General features: G+C 59.1%; 1 protein-coding gene across 2 annotated transcripts in view; it reads right to left on the bottom strand.

Annotated features, from left to right (window-relative positions):
* Nucleotides 1-4,138: 4,138 nt before the first annotated feature.
* PADI4 (peptidyl arginine deiminase 4) overlaps nt 4,139-14,059 on the bottom strand; it is a 29,874-nt gene continuing 19,953 nt past the window's right edge. For both annotated transcript variants that reach the window (XM_079109527.1, XM_079109526.1), the window contains exons 9-16: nt 13,463-13,574; nt 12,113-12,220; nt 9,169-9,323; nt 8,190-8,334; nt 8,017-8,119; nt 7,137-7,207; nt 6,792-6,932; nt 4,139-5,286 (exon numbers count right to left, since the gene is read on the bottom strand). In XM_079109527.1, coding sequence (XP_078965653.1) covers nt 5,053-5,286; nt 6,792-6,932; nt 7,137-7,207; nt 8,017-8,119; nt 8,190-8,334; nt 9,169-9,323; nt 12,113-12,220; nt 13,463-13,574 — 1,069 coding nt within the window. In that variant the 3' untranslated portion in view covers nt 4,139-5,052. The remainder of the gene's footprint in view (nt 5,287-6,791; nt 6,933-7,136; nt 7,208-8,016; nt 8,120-8,189; nt 8,335-9,168; nt 9,324-12,112; nt 12,221-13,462; nt 13,575-14,059) is intronic.

Below are 14,059 nucleotides of genomic sequence, written 5' to 3'. Positions count from 1 at the left end.
CTGGCCCCGTCTAGGCCCCCTCCCAGGGCCAGCTTCATCCAGTGGGGGACAAAGGCCAGCCTGCTTGTTTGGATTCAGGACAACCCCAAGGGACCCTCTAGCTGCAGAGCTACTCCCAGGATCGCCCAAAGCCACTGTGGCAACTGCAGCCCATTCAGCTCCCCATCCGTGTCCCACCCCCCTCCCAGCGGCGTCCCTGAGAACCCCTGCCCGACCTGGACCTCCGCAGGCCGACCTCAGAGTCTATTTCTGGGAACCAGACCTAAAACAGTCACCCAAACCTCAACTCAGAAATTCGAAAGACCTCAGTTTGTTTTCCGAGGTGTCGGGGTTCAGACCCGGGGCCCCGCACGGGCCAGGCCAGCCTCCGTTTTATTCAGCCAGACCCTCCGTCTCCCAGTGGGGTTTGATGCAGCCTCAGCCTGAGCGTCCTCCTTTCCTCATTCTGCCTGCCTAACCCAGGTGAAGGAGCGGCCAGAAAGATGTCACAGTGTCAGGGGCCAGGGGTGTGGCTCGGTGGCAGAGCGCTCACCTAGCAGGTGTGAGGCCACCCCGGCACCCAGAGGACAAAGGTAGCATGTTGGCATGTCCACAGCCCAGTTGTGCCAGGCAGTGGGGTAGGTTGTGCCAGGCCAAAGAAGTGCCCAGAGACAGAATGGGAGACGTGATTTATTAGGGAACGCTTAATAAGAGATCAGTGGCTGCTCCAAGCCGAGCTCAGTGGTGACAGGCTGACAGATGGCGTCTCTGTCCCCCAAGGTGCTTCACTGAGCGGCGCTTCCTCTCTCTCACGGTGTTTTGTCCTGGAGCTGGCTGGATGAGTGACTCAGTTGCCGGCTGTCCCCACCCGGAGAGGGCTTTATATCCTGGGCTGCAGAAGCTGTGACATCGTCAGCGTTAGCATCTGACCAGCACCCCAGGGAGCTGCTGTCCCGGCACACACGCAAGGAAGTAGCTCTCCACAGATAACGTCGACTGGCCCTGGTTCCTGGGGCGCCTAAGAGGAAGCCTGCGTCCTTCAGGGTGATCCGGGATTGGTCTCACTGTTCCCTTAACTTGGCTTGTTTTGGGGGAAGAGATGGGCCGTCAGGGACATGGTGTTCTGCCGTTCCTCCTTTTCTTTAGAGACGCTACACAGTCCTAATCCTCATATCAAGTCCACCTACAAAAATGCCAGGTCCTCCTCCCTGGAGCCTAGACTGTCATCTCTTATGTAAAGTCTTTGCAAAGACCATGGAGGCTCCTGAGATGAGAGATGACCTGGGACCCTCTGGACGGACCCCAGATGTCACCACAAAGGTCCCCATAAAGGAGAGGCCAAGGCAGATTTGGCACATGAAGGAGAAACACTGTCACCACAGAGGCGGGGGACAGACGATCCCCCGGAGCCTTGGAGGGGCACCTGGGATTCAGTTCAGTGAAGCCGATTCGAGTCTCCTGGTCTCTAGATCTGTGAGGGACCCCACCTGCGCTGCCTGAAGCCCCCTCCTCAGCTCAGGGTACAGCTGCTCAGGGCACATCTGCGTGGTCTCCGGGGAGGGCGACGGGTCAAGGCCAAGCCAACAGGGGCGGTCTGACTTGATGGTGTAAAAGAAAACTCAGAGGCACAGTAGAATTCAGAGTCTCCTTGAGCGAGAAGCACCAAAGAGGCCGAGGGTTCCCCTGATGGGACATCGAGGAAAGTGCAGAAGCAAAAGGAAGAAATTATTTGATTAGTTTGCAGCGACCAAATTGCCTTTCTTAGGGACTTGGTTGGAAAGCCCCTGTCACACAATCATAGGTTGGCTGCAAATGATTGGCCGGGGTTAAATTTTATTTTTGTCTGACATCAGCATTTATCAGAAATGACCCAAGTTCACTTACGTTTGCAAATCACCGAGGGGGCCTGACAGGCTTCATCTGGTCTGGAGTCTGCGGGCCTGGCCTCTATGGAGTCTATGTTAGGGACGGGCACTTCATGTGAGGTGGCTCCCTGCTCTGCGGGGCTGGTAGCCTTTCCTTCCACGGTCCCCTCGGCTCCCTCAGAGATGTCCCCGGTGCCCGTGAAAGGCTCGGGTATTTCCCCGGCCATGCACTTCCTGTGACTGCGAGGGTGGCTTTACCCTCCAGCTGACCTCTTCAGGGTACAGCTCTCAGCTCTGTCTGCTGAGGCCCTTCGTCCGCTCCACGGCTACACCCACTTCCTGTTGTGCTTGGCCCCCCTGGTCCAGAAGGACACCTGCAGCCTTGACCCCAGCCCCTTCTGGGCGTCAGAAGCGGCTGATCCTCTTCAGAGAGCCATTTTCTAATTTGGGGTTTAGTGTTTGTTTTTGGCGGGGTGCGTACCGGGGATTGACCCCAGGGCCACTCAACCACTGAGCCACCTCCCCAGCCCTATTTGTATTTTATTTAGAGACAGGATCTCACTGAGTCGCTTAGCGCCTGGCTTTTGCTGAGGCTGGCTTTGAATGCTCGGTCCTCCTGCCTCAGACTCCCGAGCCGCTGGGATTACAGGTGTGAGCCGCCATGTCTGGCTTTTTAATTTTTTTAAACAATTTATTTATTTATTGGCATGTCTTTTGATGTAAGCAGCTTTTAATCTGATGCGGGCCTCCGGTTTATTTTTGCTTCCTGTACTCGGGTGTCGTGTCCAAGAAAGTCAATGTCTTGGAGGTTTCCCTTTATGTTTTCTCCTGGGAGCTTTTCAGTTTCAGGTCTTCCGTTCATTTTGACCTCCTCTCATGCGTGGTGTGAGGCAAGGCTCATTCTTTGGCGTGAGAATGTCCTGTTTTCCAAGCCCTGTTGTTGAGGTGGCCGTCATGTCCCCCCTGGGTGGACATGGCTCCCTTGCTGAAGGTCATTTGATCCCATGCTTGAGTTCATTTCTGGGTTCTCTATCCTAGGCGACGGGTCAGTTGTCCTTACGCCAGAACCTCACTGTTTGGATGACTGTAGTTTTGTAGAATGTTTTGAAACGGAAGTAAAGGACAGATTTCTTTTTTTCAGGTGGAATCCAGGTCCCTGGGCTCACGGGGCAGGTGCTTTACCACTGAGCCGTCCCCAGCCCAAGGGCGGAGCTCTTGATTTTGTCCTTTCCTGCACCATGGTCTTCGTGAAGAAACGGTGTCTGGGTGTTTTCTGAGTTCCCCAGACCCTAGGGAGCCACGAGCTGCTCTCAATTTCCAGGTTTTTATTTTCAAAAGAAGAATATAAATCCTGATGTCAAGGTCATAAAAAACAATACACAAAAGAGACTACGGAGCTGAACTACAAGTTGGTGTCCCTTACCCGGAATGTTTGGGACCAGAACCATTTCATATTTCAGGGTTGTTTTCAGAGTTCAGAATATTGGCGTAGATACTACCAGTGAAGCATCCCTAATTCCAAAATCTGAAACTTTTTTTCAGTACTGGGGATAAGTGTTGAACTCGGGGGCACTTAACCTCTGAGCCACATCCCCAGCCTTTTTTTTTTTAAGTATTTTATTGAGAGACAGGGTCTTGCTAAGTTGCTTAGAGCCTTGCTAAGTTGCTGAGACTGGCCTCTGACTTGTGATCCTCCTACCTCAGCCTCCAGAGCCACAGGATTACAGGCATGCGCCACCGTACATGGCAAAAGTCTGAAACTTTCTGAGCACCGTGTTGGCACTTATCCTATGCTTCATTCCGTATTCTCAGCTCCTGGTGTGTACCGTGCCCCGTTACAGGTGGACCATGGTACGTCAGCAAATAAGCAGGACCAGGGAGGGCCTGATCCGTGGAGCCTGCAGGCGGGAAGAGTGGATAAAATTCATACCCTGATATTTGAATGTCTGATCTAACAGTTAAATTCTCATGTCCTTCGAGTTCCTACATTATCTGTCTTTTTCTCTAAAGGACAATGTGAATGGAGATAAAGCCCTCAGGCCCCACCTTTGGGTCGGATGTGAACCCCACCCCGTGTCTCTTGAGAAACCCAAGGTCACGCGACTTGGCTTCTTGCTGCTGGACTTGCTCTCCTGCCCTTAATCCAGTCTCTTTTTTAAAAAATATAATTCTACGTTTTGTCATGAAACTTACCTGCAGAGGTAGAGACACACGTTCCTTAAACAACCACAGGAACACCTTGTGCCCCAGGAGCTCCCGGGTTCCGCCCTCCTGTTGTGGGAATCACATGAGAAGCAGCACGCGGCACTCAGAGGGCGGGAGAAACCAGACTTTATTTCACACCGGCTGGCGGGCCCAGAGGAGATCAGCACCCCCAAATCCTGAGCACTCCTGACCCATTTTTGTAACATTTACAGACTATCTAGTGTCATAGATTTTCCAGTCTAAAACAGTACATAATTGGACACAAGGTTTCAAAAAACAATATATGATTGTGTATAAGGGTCATCAAGCAGGATGTGTTCACAAAAACAGATGCAACAGGGGAGGCTGGCCTCTCTTACAGGGCCTCCTATGTCGGCCTCCTGTGTTTCTAGCCTTGGGCCTGGACCTCCACAGGGGCGTTTATACTTCAAAGGGACACGGTTAGGTCCCTGGGAAAGTCCCTCACATTCCAAAAGGAAGGAGTGAATGGCGCTAATTAGCTTTCCTGAAGCCCAGCTGGCGGGAGGGGGACTCACTCCCCTGGCACCGGATCTTACGGACAGGACAGGACAGCATCCTCAGTTTACTTTATATCCCCGCCTGGGTCAGTCACCAGTCCCTCCCTCCCTCTGCTCTCCCCCTGGAAAGGCTCTGCGAGAAGCTCAGGCCACGGGATCACATGATTTTACAGGCTGGAAACAGGCCTGGGAGCAGGGGACCCGCGGGCGCTGGCCTTGGCACGGCCTGGGTGTGCGCTGAGCCCGTGGGAAAGAGGGACAGCGGGGAAAGGCAGGGAAGCTTCCGAGCTGGACACGCAAAGTGATCTGAGAAATCTCAGCTGCGGCTTCTCAGAGCGGAGCTGGGTTTGCCATAGTGGCACCACCTTGGGACACGCAGAGGGGCCCAGGACGAGGCCACGAGCCACTGCCGGGCAGGCTGGCCACCCGGGGAGCCCGGACACCCCAAAGAGCCCGGGGCGACCCACGCCCCGGCCCGGAGGGGCTCAGGGCGCCATGTGCCACCACTTGAAGGAGAAGGGCTTCCGGCGCACGTTGGTGCCGCAGTGCACCTCGCCGTGGCGCACGTGGTAGGAGTGGAAGTCGTCGATGAAGGTGCAGCGCAGGCCCAGTGGCTCCAGCAGCGCACACACCCGCTCCTCCAGGCAGCAGCGGCCGTCGATGACCGGCCCGAAGGGCTTGGGGATGCCCAGGTGCCGGCCCAGCACCAGCATGTTCACCTGCGGGGAGGGGAGGTCCAGGTTAGAGGCAGCGACGGGTGTTCCGCCTCCTCACTTCACAGATAAGGAAACCGAGGTCTAGACAGGAAAAGTAGGTCCGAGGCCACGGCCAGGCCTGGCACATGGGCCTGCTGGACTCCAGGACCCCTGCCCCACCTCTACGCTATCCTTCCTACCTGCCACCTTCCAGCAAACTGTCATTCAGGACCCAGGGCTGAGGCCACTGCTCTGCCCACACATCCCTGGACTCCAGCAGTGAGTCCTTCCCAACATGGTAGCTGCACACAGTAGGCACTTACTAAATGTCTGTTGGATGAAGCAACGGCTGACAAAGACAGCGAGAGCAATGTCTGCATAGTGTCCCTGTCTCCTCACCCCCTGGGCAGGCCTGGCGAGGCCAAGGGGAGGGTCTGGGGCCAAACGCTGTGTGGCCTCAGGTGGGTCGCTTCACCTTTCTGAGCCACATCAACAAGTGTGCGCTGCTCTGACAGATAGGAGCACACCTCCTGGGTGCCTGGAAAGGGCACCACCTTTTCTGTTGGCCACGCAACTGCCTCACGCGGCTCGCGTCTCTGCCTGTCCTGCTGCCACGGCCGCCTCTCCCTGTGGATCCCTGGGAGCTGGTCCTATCTCCTTCTCACACTCCCTCCAGGGCCTTGAACCCAGCACACAGTCGGCACCCACGCACTGCGTGCCTGGCGGTACCAGGAAGCCCAGCTGAGCCACGCTGGAGAGGGAACCAAGGGCTTGGGGCCGGGGAAACTTATTCAGGGTCAGGGAAGAGGAGCATCCCCAGCCCCAGCTTCCTCTAGGCCTGGGAAGTCTTCATTCTAAACAGAACCTTCTGCAGAGCCTCAGAGCATCAAGCAGAAGCAACTGGAACCATCAGATTGGAGGCACCGCCTTGGCACCTCAGGGCCCTGGGGAACCCAGTTTGAAAACCGCCATGATAGGGACTGCGGCTCCTCCTGAACCAGAGCCCCCAGTCCCAGGAGAGCTGGGTGCAGCTCCCATCTGGCCCTTGGGTACCCTTTGATGAGAGGGAGCAGCAGGCACACAGCAGCTGGAGTCAGGACGTGCCCAGGGTCACAGGGGCTCTAGACAAGGGTGCGAATTCAGCCTCACCTCAGGGCGGCCTCCCAAAGGCCCAGTCAAGGGAGGCGCCCCCCTGGGAGCCAGGGGCAGCAGCCCAGCCCGGCGGCTGGAGCTCGGGTTCTGCAGCCAGACCCGGCTCTGCACCCATCTCCTGCCAGCTGTGGCTTCTTGTGCCAGAGACCTCACCTCTCTGAGCCTCATCTGCAAAGCGGCGGTGGCGGGGGTCACAGCACCTTGTCAGGTGCCAGAGGGGCTCTGCGGGCTGTCCAGGGTCAGGCGGACCCCGAGTGGGCGTGGGGGGGAGCCCAGCCCCGGGACCCCCGGGCCCCGCTGGCCTCCAGCTGCCTGCGCTGCACCCTGGGGTTCAAGGCCACTGCCGAGATGTGTGGTGGGCGCTGTCTCCTCCTCACCATGTTCGGGAAGAAGGCCTCAGCCTTGGGGACCCCGCTGGAGTTCCTGGCCAGCTTGAAGAGCTGGGGCACGTCCACGATGTCGCCCTCGGCCAGGCCCAGCTCCCGCTTCAGCACCTCGCGGTTCCAGTCGATGCAGCTCTGGGGGGGGTGGAGTCGGGTGGGGGGAGCCTGGGCGGAGGCCCCGACCCAAGGCAGGCCCCGGGCAGGGGTGGGAAGGCGCTGGTGGGGCCGCCAGGCTCCGGCCCTCAGGTGCCCTCAGGGAGCCCAGGGGCCGCCCGTGGCTCTGCTGGGCTCCGGCCTGCACCTGGGCCGTGGCATCCCTAGGACCCCCAGACTCGGTACCTCCACATACGAGTTCTGTTCTCTCAATATCTTGTTTGACAGGATGTCATTTATTTTCCGCTGCTTTTTTCCTGTCACAGAGAAAAACAGACAAAAAATGCAAATGAATTCGGTCCCCTTCCGCCAGGCGCAGCGGGGACTCCGTGTTCCCATCTGTGAGACGGGGATGGCGTTAGTTCCCAGCGCAGTTTGCTCTGCGCCCCTGCGAGGCGACATCTGTACTAGAACCTGCGTCACTTCTGGTCAAAACCGCAGCTCTGGCCCCCGAAATTCCTCTCATGTAGAAAGGAGGGTGCGGGCCGGGGTGCAGCTCAGGGATAGAGCGCTTGCCGCATGAGCAAGGCCCTGGGTTCCATCCTCAGCACCCCGAAACAGAAAAGGGGGAGGAGCCACGGCCGGGTGAGCTCTCTCACCCTCCGGCCGGCCCCACGTTGTAGAATCTATCGAAAAGGTCCCCTCTCGTTCTGGGCTCGGGTGCACTGAGCGTCTCTCAGGTCCTGGGACTGCCTGGCTCCCTCCCGCCTCTGAGCCTTTGCGTGCTCTGTTCCCCGTGGGCGCGTCTCCCTCCAGCCAGTCTCCCTGCCAGCTCCGCCTGGCCAGCTCCGGTTGGTGTCTGTCCTGCTCCTGTGGGACTCTCACCTCCCCCAGGGAGCCCTCCTGGGCCCCACCCAGATGCCCCAGGGCCCAGGTGGTAGCTGCTTTCTCGGCCGCCAGGGCTACTCTGCTCTGTCCATGCAGCATCCCCAGCACGCAGCATGATGCCTGGTGCACACAGTGGGTGCTCAGAAGAACTTGGTCGCTGCCTGGATGGTCCATCCCGGCCGTGGGAGACCACACGACAGCAGAGGACACAGCAGATGGAGGGGCACGGCTGACTTACTCTTGATGCCTTGGAACAGCAGCACCTCCCCATGGCCTGCCTGTTGCTTCTCCTGGAAGAGCCTGAAGCAGGAGCGGGGACTGGCCAGCAGCAGCCGGAAGCCCTGGGGCAGAAACGCCGGGTCTGAGGGCCGTGTCGGAGGGGCCTGCCCCACCATGGGCCCTGGGCCCTACCTTCCTGTCGGGCGCTGGAACAAAGCTCAGGAACTCATCTATGTGGCCCACGAACAGCCAGTCGGAGTAGAGGCTCACGGGGGCCTGCACCTGCTGGGCGCCCAGGAAGTCCTGCAGGGTCCGGTGCACCTCCCTGCTCTCCTTGCTGCGGCGCAGGGTGAAGAGTGTCAGGCGGAGGGGACGGGGAGGGCTCCGAGGGGCTGGGGCTGGGCCAAAGAGCCGGGGTTCTCCTTCAGAACAGAAGGGATTCGGCTGCCTGGGAGGCCCTTGTCACGTCCTTCACATAGGAGGAACTGAGAATTGTCCCACTTTCACTGAGGGACACTGAGGCCCACAGGCACTCACACAGAGCGGGATTCGGATCCAGTGCAGCTGGAGTTGGCAATCGCTCATGAGCTGTGCAGCACTGGGGACACTACTTCACCTCTCTGAGCCTCCATCTTCTGCAAGCCCTGTGTGATCCAGTCCCTTGCGCGTTCTCAGTCTGCTCAGCTGCCCTGGCCTTCTCGAACACACCACGCTCATTCCCACCACAGGGCCTTTGCACGCACTCTCCTTCAGCCGCCAGGACATTCTACCCCAGGCCTCCACACACTATGTCCTTCTTGTTATCAGGACTCAGCTCACAAGCCCCTTCCCCAGCGAGGCCTTCCCTGTCACCCTAACCCAGGTCCCTCTGCTCTTTTCTGTTTTCTTCACTTTTTGAAATTATCTGATTCTATGATCTGCCTCCCTCACAAGCCTGGTGGCCGAGACTTGTCCGAGTCATTCACAGCGGCTCCCCAGCTTCTAGCACATAGGAGATGCTCTTGATGTAAGTGACAGAGCTGGGACTTGAACTCTGGGCTCCGAAGCCTGGCTCCCTAACTTGGGCTGGGAGCGGGTAGGGAGCTTCCGCTCTGCCTTCTGCTTTCCCACAGCTCCCTGGGTCCCTGGGTCCCTGGGTCCTGGCCACCCAGGGCGCCCCTCCCCTTCTTACCTGGGGTAGCCACTGTTGCCGATGAGAATCCTGCCCAGCGGGTACTCCTTCTCCCCGACGGTGACTGGGGGGCTCACTTCCAGATTCCCGAAGGAGTCCAGCCCAGTGATCTCTTCTACTTGGGGCCCTCGGGTCACGTAGCCAAAGTCTGGACCCTGAGGTGGGAGAAGCGAGTGCCAAGAGTGAGAGACGGTGTGGGTACAAGTTTAAGGACGGAGCTCGTGGAGGAAGGAATTCCGTCGCCGGCAGCGCCCGGTACAGAGCAGGCACCGCTCTTGCCGGTGGGATGGGGCAGGAACTTGGGGTCATTCGGTGGGCGAGGAAGGGAACTGGCACTTGCTGCTGCCCCTAGCACACAGCAACTGCTTTGTGAACTGTCACTTGGGAGTAGTGACAAATCGGTAGACTTTCCTTTGCATGTTCGTTTTGCAGAAGAAGAGACTGAGCTCAGAGTGGTGACGGGCTTCCTGCGGCCCTGCATCCAGTTGCAGGAAGGACTGGAGCTTGACCCACCCCGATGGGGGCCCTGGGTCCCCAGCGAGCGGCACCTGCCCTTGGGCTGGGCCAGCTCCTCAGCGTGGCTTCAGTGAGGACTCTCCCGGGAGGGTCTTGGTGAGAGGAGCGGGGACACATCTCTCAACCCCTGCATGAGCTTCGCGATGGCCGTAGCAAACTGTCATCGAGTTTGTGGCTGAAAATAACAGGTCTGCTCTCTGCAGTCCCAAGGCCTCCCCACCCGCCCGCTGGCCTTCTCGTAAGCAGAGTTGTCTACACAGAATCCACCCGGTGATCTGGGCCGGCAGGATCCTCGCTTCTACACACCGCAACGTCCCTCCTGCCACCCAAAGAGACATCAGGCTCTGGGGAGGAGGGCATGGACGTAGGGAGGGGCCGGGAGCAGTCTGCCCCACCCCAAAGAGGCCGCAGCCAGCTCGACCCTGCGGAAAATCAACTGTCTGGACCCCGGGGCTCCGGGGCCACCTCGGGGCCCCCCACCAGTGTGTTTTGGGGGAGATGCATCATCTCAAGGGTCTTTGATTTCATGAATTTGAAAGTCATCATTCCCAATTCCTCTGGGAGTGAAGCTGCTCTGGTCAGGGTCCTCACGAGCCCCAGGCTAGACCAACCCCAGGCAGCACGTCCGTCTGTCCATCTCGCCCGTGGTTTTGGCCTGCTTTCTGCGCCTGGCTTTCAGGACACCGTGTGCTCTCGATTCACCTCCCACCTCCCAATGGTTCCTTCTCGGCCTCCTTGACCTGGGGACAGGGCCAGGCCTGTCCTTGGTCTCCTTTATTCTCCAGAGTCACTTGCTCTTGGTTGGTCCTGCCGCGTCTCCTGAAATTCCAGCCGTGAGCTGATAACACCCACATTTTAACCTCCAGCCTCCCCTTCTCTCCAAACCCCAGGCAGTCAGCAATGCCTGCCTCTCTTCCCCCGGCCCCTCGGAAGCTGGAGAAACCAAGAGGGCTGGGGTCAAAAATGCTGGGGATTGGGGAGGGGTCTCCTTCAGGATCAGGGAGGCTGTGCTGAGCAGGGCCGGGAGGCTGAGAACTGAACTCCAGCCCCGAAACAGGGAAGAACATTCCAGGCAAAGAGAATGGCATGTGCAAAGGTCCTGAGATGAGGGAGAGGTGGGAGGAGTTGAAGAACAGGAAGGAGCCCAGGGCGGCTGGAGCAGGTGAGGGACAGGAGAGAGACCCGCGCCATGCTGGAGAAGCGGCTGAGTCGGAGGCCGGTGGCGAGTGTGACTCAACTCTTGGTTTCTCACTCTGTGACTCAGGTCAGGGCGCTGCTTAGCCAGGAGCCACTGCAGCCCCCGTCTTCCTCTAAGGCTGCCTGCGGGAGAGGCGCGAGGCCTGTGAGGGTCGAGCTTCAGCCTTCGTCACTCTCAGGTGGCGGAGTAGGAGACAGGGCCACTGAGCCAGGCAGGACTCGGGGCCGGGCAGTCACGTGGGAGCTGCTGGTGGGTCCTGATGCTCCTGGAACGGGATCCGCTTGACTCGGTGGCCAGGCAGACACGGAGAGCCCACGGCGGCCCCAGTCCCTCCACTGCTGAGCGCAGGGCGCGGCCGGGGGAGCTGAGACAGGGTGCTGACTAGACCGAAGCTCCTTCCAAAGCCTGCGGTGTGGGTAGGGCCGCCTCCCCTGCCCGTGGGGCACAGGACGCTCCTTGGAAAACCACTCATCAGAGCAAAGCTTGCACCCACACGCCTCCTTTTCTCCGGGTGCCGGGACCCAGGCCCGGGTCTTACTTGGAAAGCAGGGAGGTGGGGTGGGGAGGGGCGTCCTCCCTGAGCCAGACTGGCCTGGTTTGAATCCTGACTTCACCACTGAGCTTCAGTTTCTTCATCTGTAAAATGGGCCTATTGATAACATCTCCAAAAAAGGTAGACAAGTTAAATGAGTCAGTGCATGTAAGAACTCAGCGCTGTGACTGACACAGCCTACGTCCTCAATAATGCTATTATTGTTGTTATTATTATTGTTGCTGTTATTATTATTATTATTCTGTGCTGAGTTTGCATCAACTCACCAGCTCAGCACCAAATGACATACTGACTCATCAATACATCACTTCCCACCCCACACGTGGTGGCTTTGGGATGGTAAAGTCCCATCTAGGAAACGGCTGTTGATCCTGAAACTTCCCGTCTCCCCCGTGGAGCCCCGGAAAATCAAATCCCACCCAAAAGACGGGCAGCCAGAGCAGGTCGCGCGGCCGAGGTCACCCAGCTGGGCCTGTGTCCTGCGGGTGGCCAGGGCTTTAGAAGTGAAGGACCAGATCTTATCATGGTAACAGAAGAAATAACAAGCCCCACCGGTGCGCCCTGGAGCAGGCCTTCTGCTCACTGAGCCCTGCACCTCGTGGGCCGCAGGGCTGCCAGGGTGGAAAAGGGGCCGAGGGGAGGGGCCTCACCCACCCCGCCCACCCCCAGGCAGGTACCATGACGCGTTTGATGGGAAAGTCTTTCAGGCCTCTGTCCCTCGGGGAGTCAAAGACCACGGGCAGCGTCTGGTGCGGGGCCTGGATGTAGCCGATCTCCATTTCATCCTGTGCGGAGCGAGCAGAAAGGGGCCATGGCCGGCACCACCTGGGTCCGCACCCAGCACGCCCTCACCCTTGGCATCAAAGGCCCTTGGCATTTTGACCCCAGACAAGGGTCCATGAAGAAGCAGAGCTGGTGTCCTGCGATGGCCCCGTGCATAGCGCGCTGAGGCTGCAGCGCCCTCTCCCTCTGGGGTGGGGCCCTGGCTGGAGACCCAGTGAAAGAGGCTCTGGAGTCCTCGAGGACACGGTGGGGCCAGAGCCTGGGAGTCTGGCAGGGGGCACCCAGAGTCAGGAAGTGCTGACTGGTATCAAGGGGCCTGTGGGTCACCGGCGAGCCCCCAGGGTGGCCGGAACGGGCCAGGAAGACTGGTGGGAGGCTGGAGGTCGAGGCCCCAGGGGAGCAGCAGCAGCAGCTCCTGGTCCCTGGGCAGAGGAAGCCGGATGGCCCTTTGAGGGGAAGGAGAGTCAGGAGGATTTCAGAAACGAATCTTGAGCAGATCTGCCCCCAGGGGCTGGTGGCCTGCAGGCAGGGTGCAAAGGCACACAATCGCTATGATAAGTCACTATTTACATGCCACTGCCATTTTTGGGGGTGCGGTATAAAAATGGTGACTAATGACAAGAGAGGATGCGACTTAGGGAATTCGAAAGAGGAGAGATGAATTCCCACTGGAGGGGCAGCACCTAGGCTGGGATTTGAGGTGGGGGGCGGGAATGGGGGGCGGGCCTACACAAGGCAGGTGGGCCCAAGGCGTGGAGGGGCATCCGCTCAGCCAGCTGACAGATGCCAGGCACGGTGCTGAGTGGGTGGGACTCTGGGGGCACCCTGGCAATACGGGGGGTGCTGACCCAGAGACCAGAGTGGCCACGCTGTCTCCACAGTGCTGCCTGGGGCAGGCTGGCACCGGGCGAGGGCAGCAGCCAGGTTGGGAGGTTCTGGAAGCAGGCCACAGGAGAAGGCAGCCATGTCAAGTGCTGGCGAAGGGGAGTGGCCTGGTCGGTGGCTGAGCCCAGGAAGGCCGATGAAGGACTGAGGGCCACCTGGGCTTGAGGTTCCTGAGCATTTTCCAGCGGGAAGGTAGCTTTCGTCTTGGTGACCCAGTGTGGCCCACAGTGGCCAACGATCAATGTCAGATGAACCACTGGCCTGAGCACCGCCCCATGTGAGGAACGCTGGGAGTCTAGGCCCGCGGCGTGTCCCTGGACCCTTGGCCGCTCACCTGCCCGCCTGGCAGGGCCACTCACCTGCATCCACTGGTCATCCATGTTCTCCTCCTCGGGACAGATGGTCAGTTTGCACTTGGCCTTCTTGGCCAGGGCAGCCACCGCCTTCAGGAAGTCTTCATTATCAAAAATCCTAGAAAGGTCAGAGAAGCAGCGCCTTAGGCTCTGGAGTCTGGAGGTCAGGCCTGGTGGGAGTGGGGCGGTGACACAGGGGCTGAACAGACTGCCCCCTCTCACAATCCACGAAGCAGAGCTAACAGGTACCCCTTCCGTGAAGGAGAGGACGGGGGGGAGGCCACTGCCCAAGGCCAGGCCACCTGGGGTCAGCCTGTTTTGAACCCCACCTTGCTGTCTGCCACAGGCTTCCCCGGTCACTCCTTCTGCCCCCGAAGCAATCAGAAGAGGAGAGGAGAGGGGACCCCGAGGCCCCAGCACTCTCACTAGGGGCTGTGCCTGCAGGAGGGGTGCTCAGGCCTCCCCACCATGCAGGGGGACCCCATCCCCAGAGACGAGGCCCAGCTCAGAGCTCAGCCAGGAAGGTGCATGTGAACAAGCTCCCAGAAGCCACTGGTGCAGCTGTCCAGGGGCCCTGGGAGCCTGGCTCAGGGAAGGAGGGAC

The sequence above is a fragment of the Sciurus vulgaris genome, assembly GCF_902686455.1.
Source record: "Sciurus vulgaris genome assembly, chromosome: 1".
Lineage (NCBI taxonomy): Eukaryota > Metazoa > Chordata > Mammalia > Rodentia > Sciuridae > Sciurus > Sciurus vulgaris.
The sequence above is the reverse complement of the archived record's forward strand: the minus strand, read 5'-3'. Positions and strand labels throughout refer to the sequence as shown.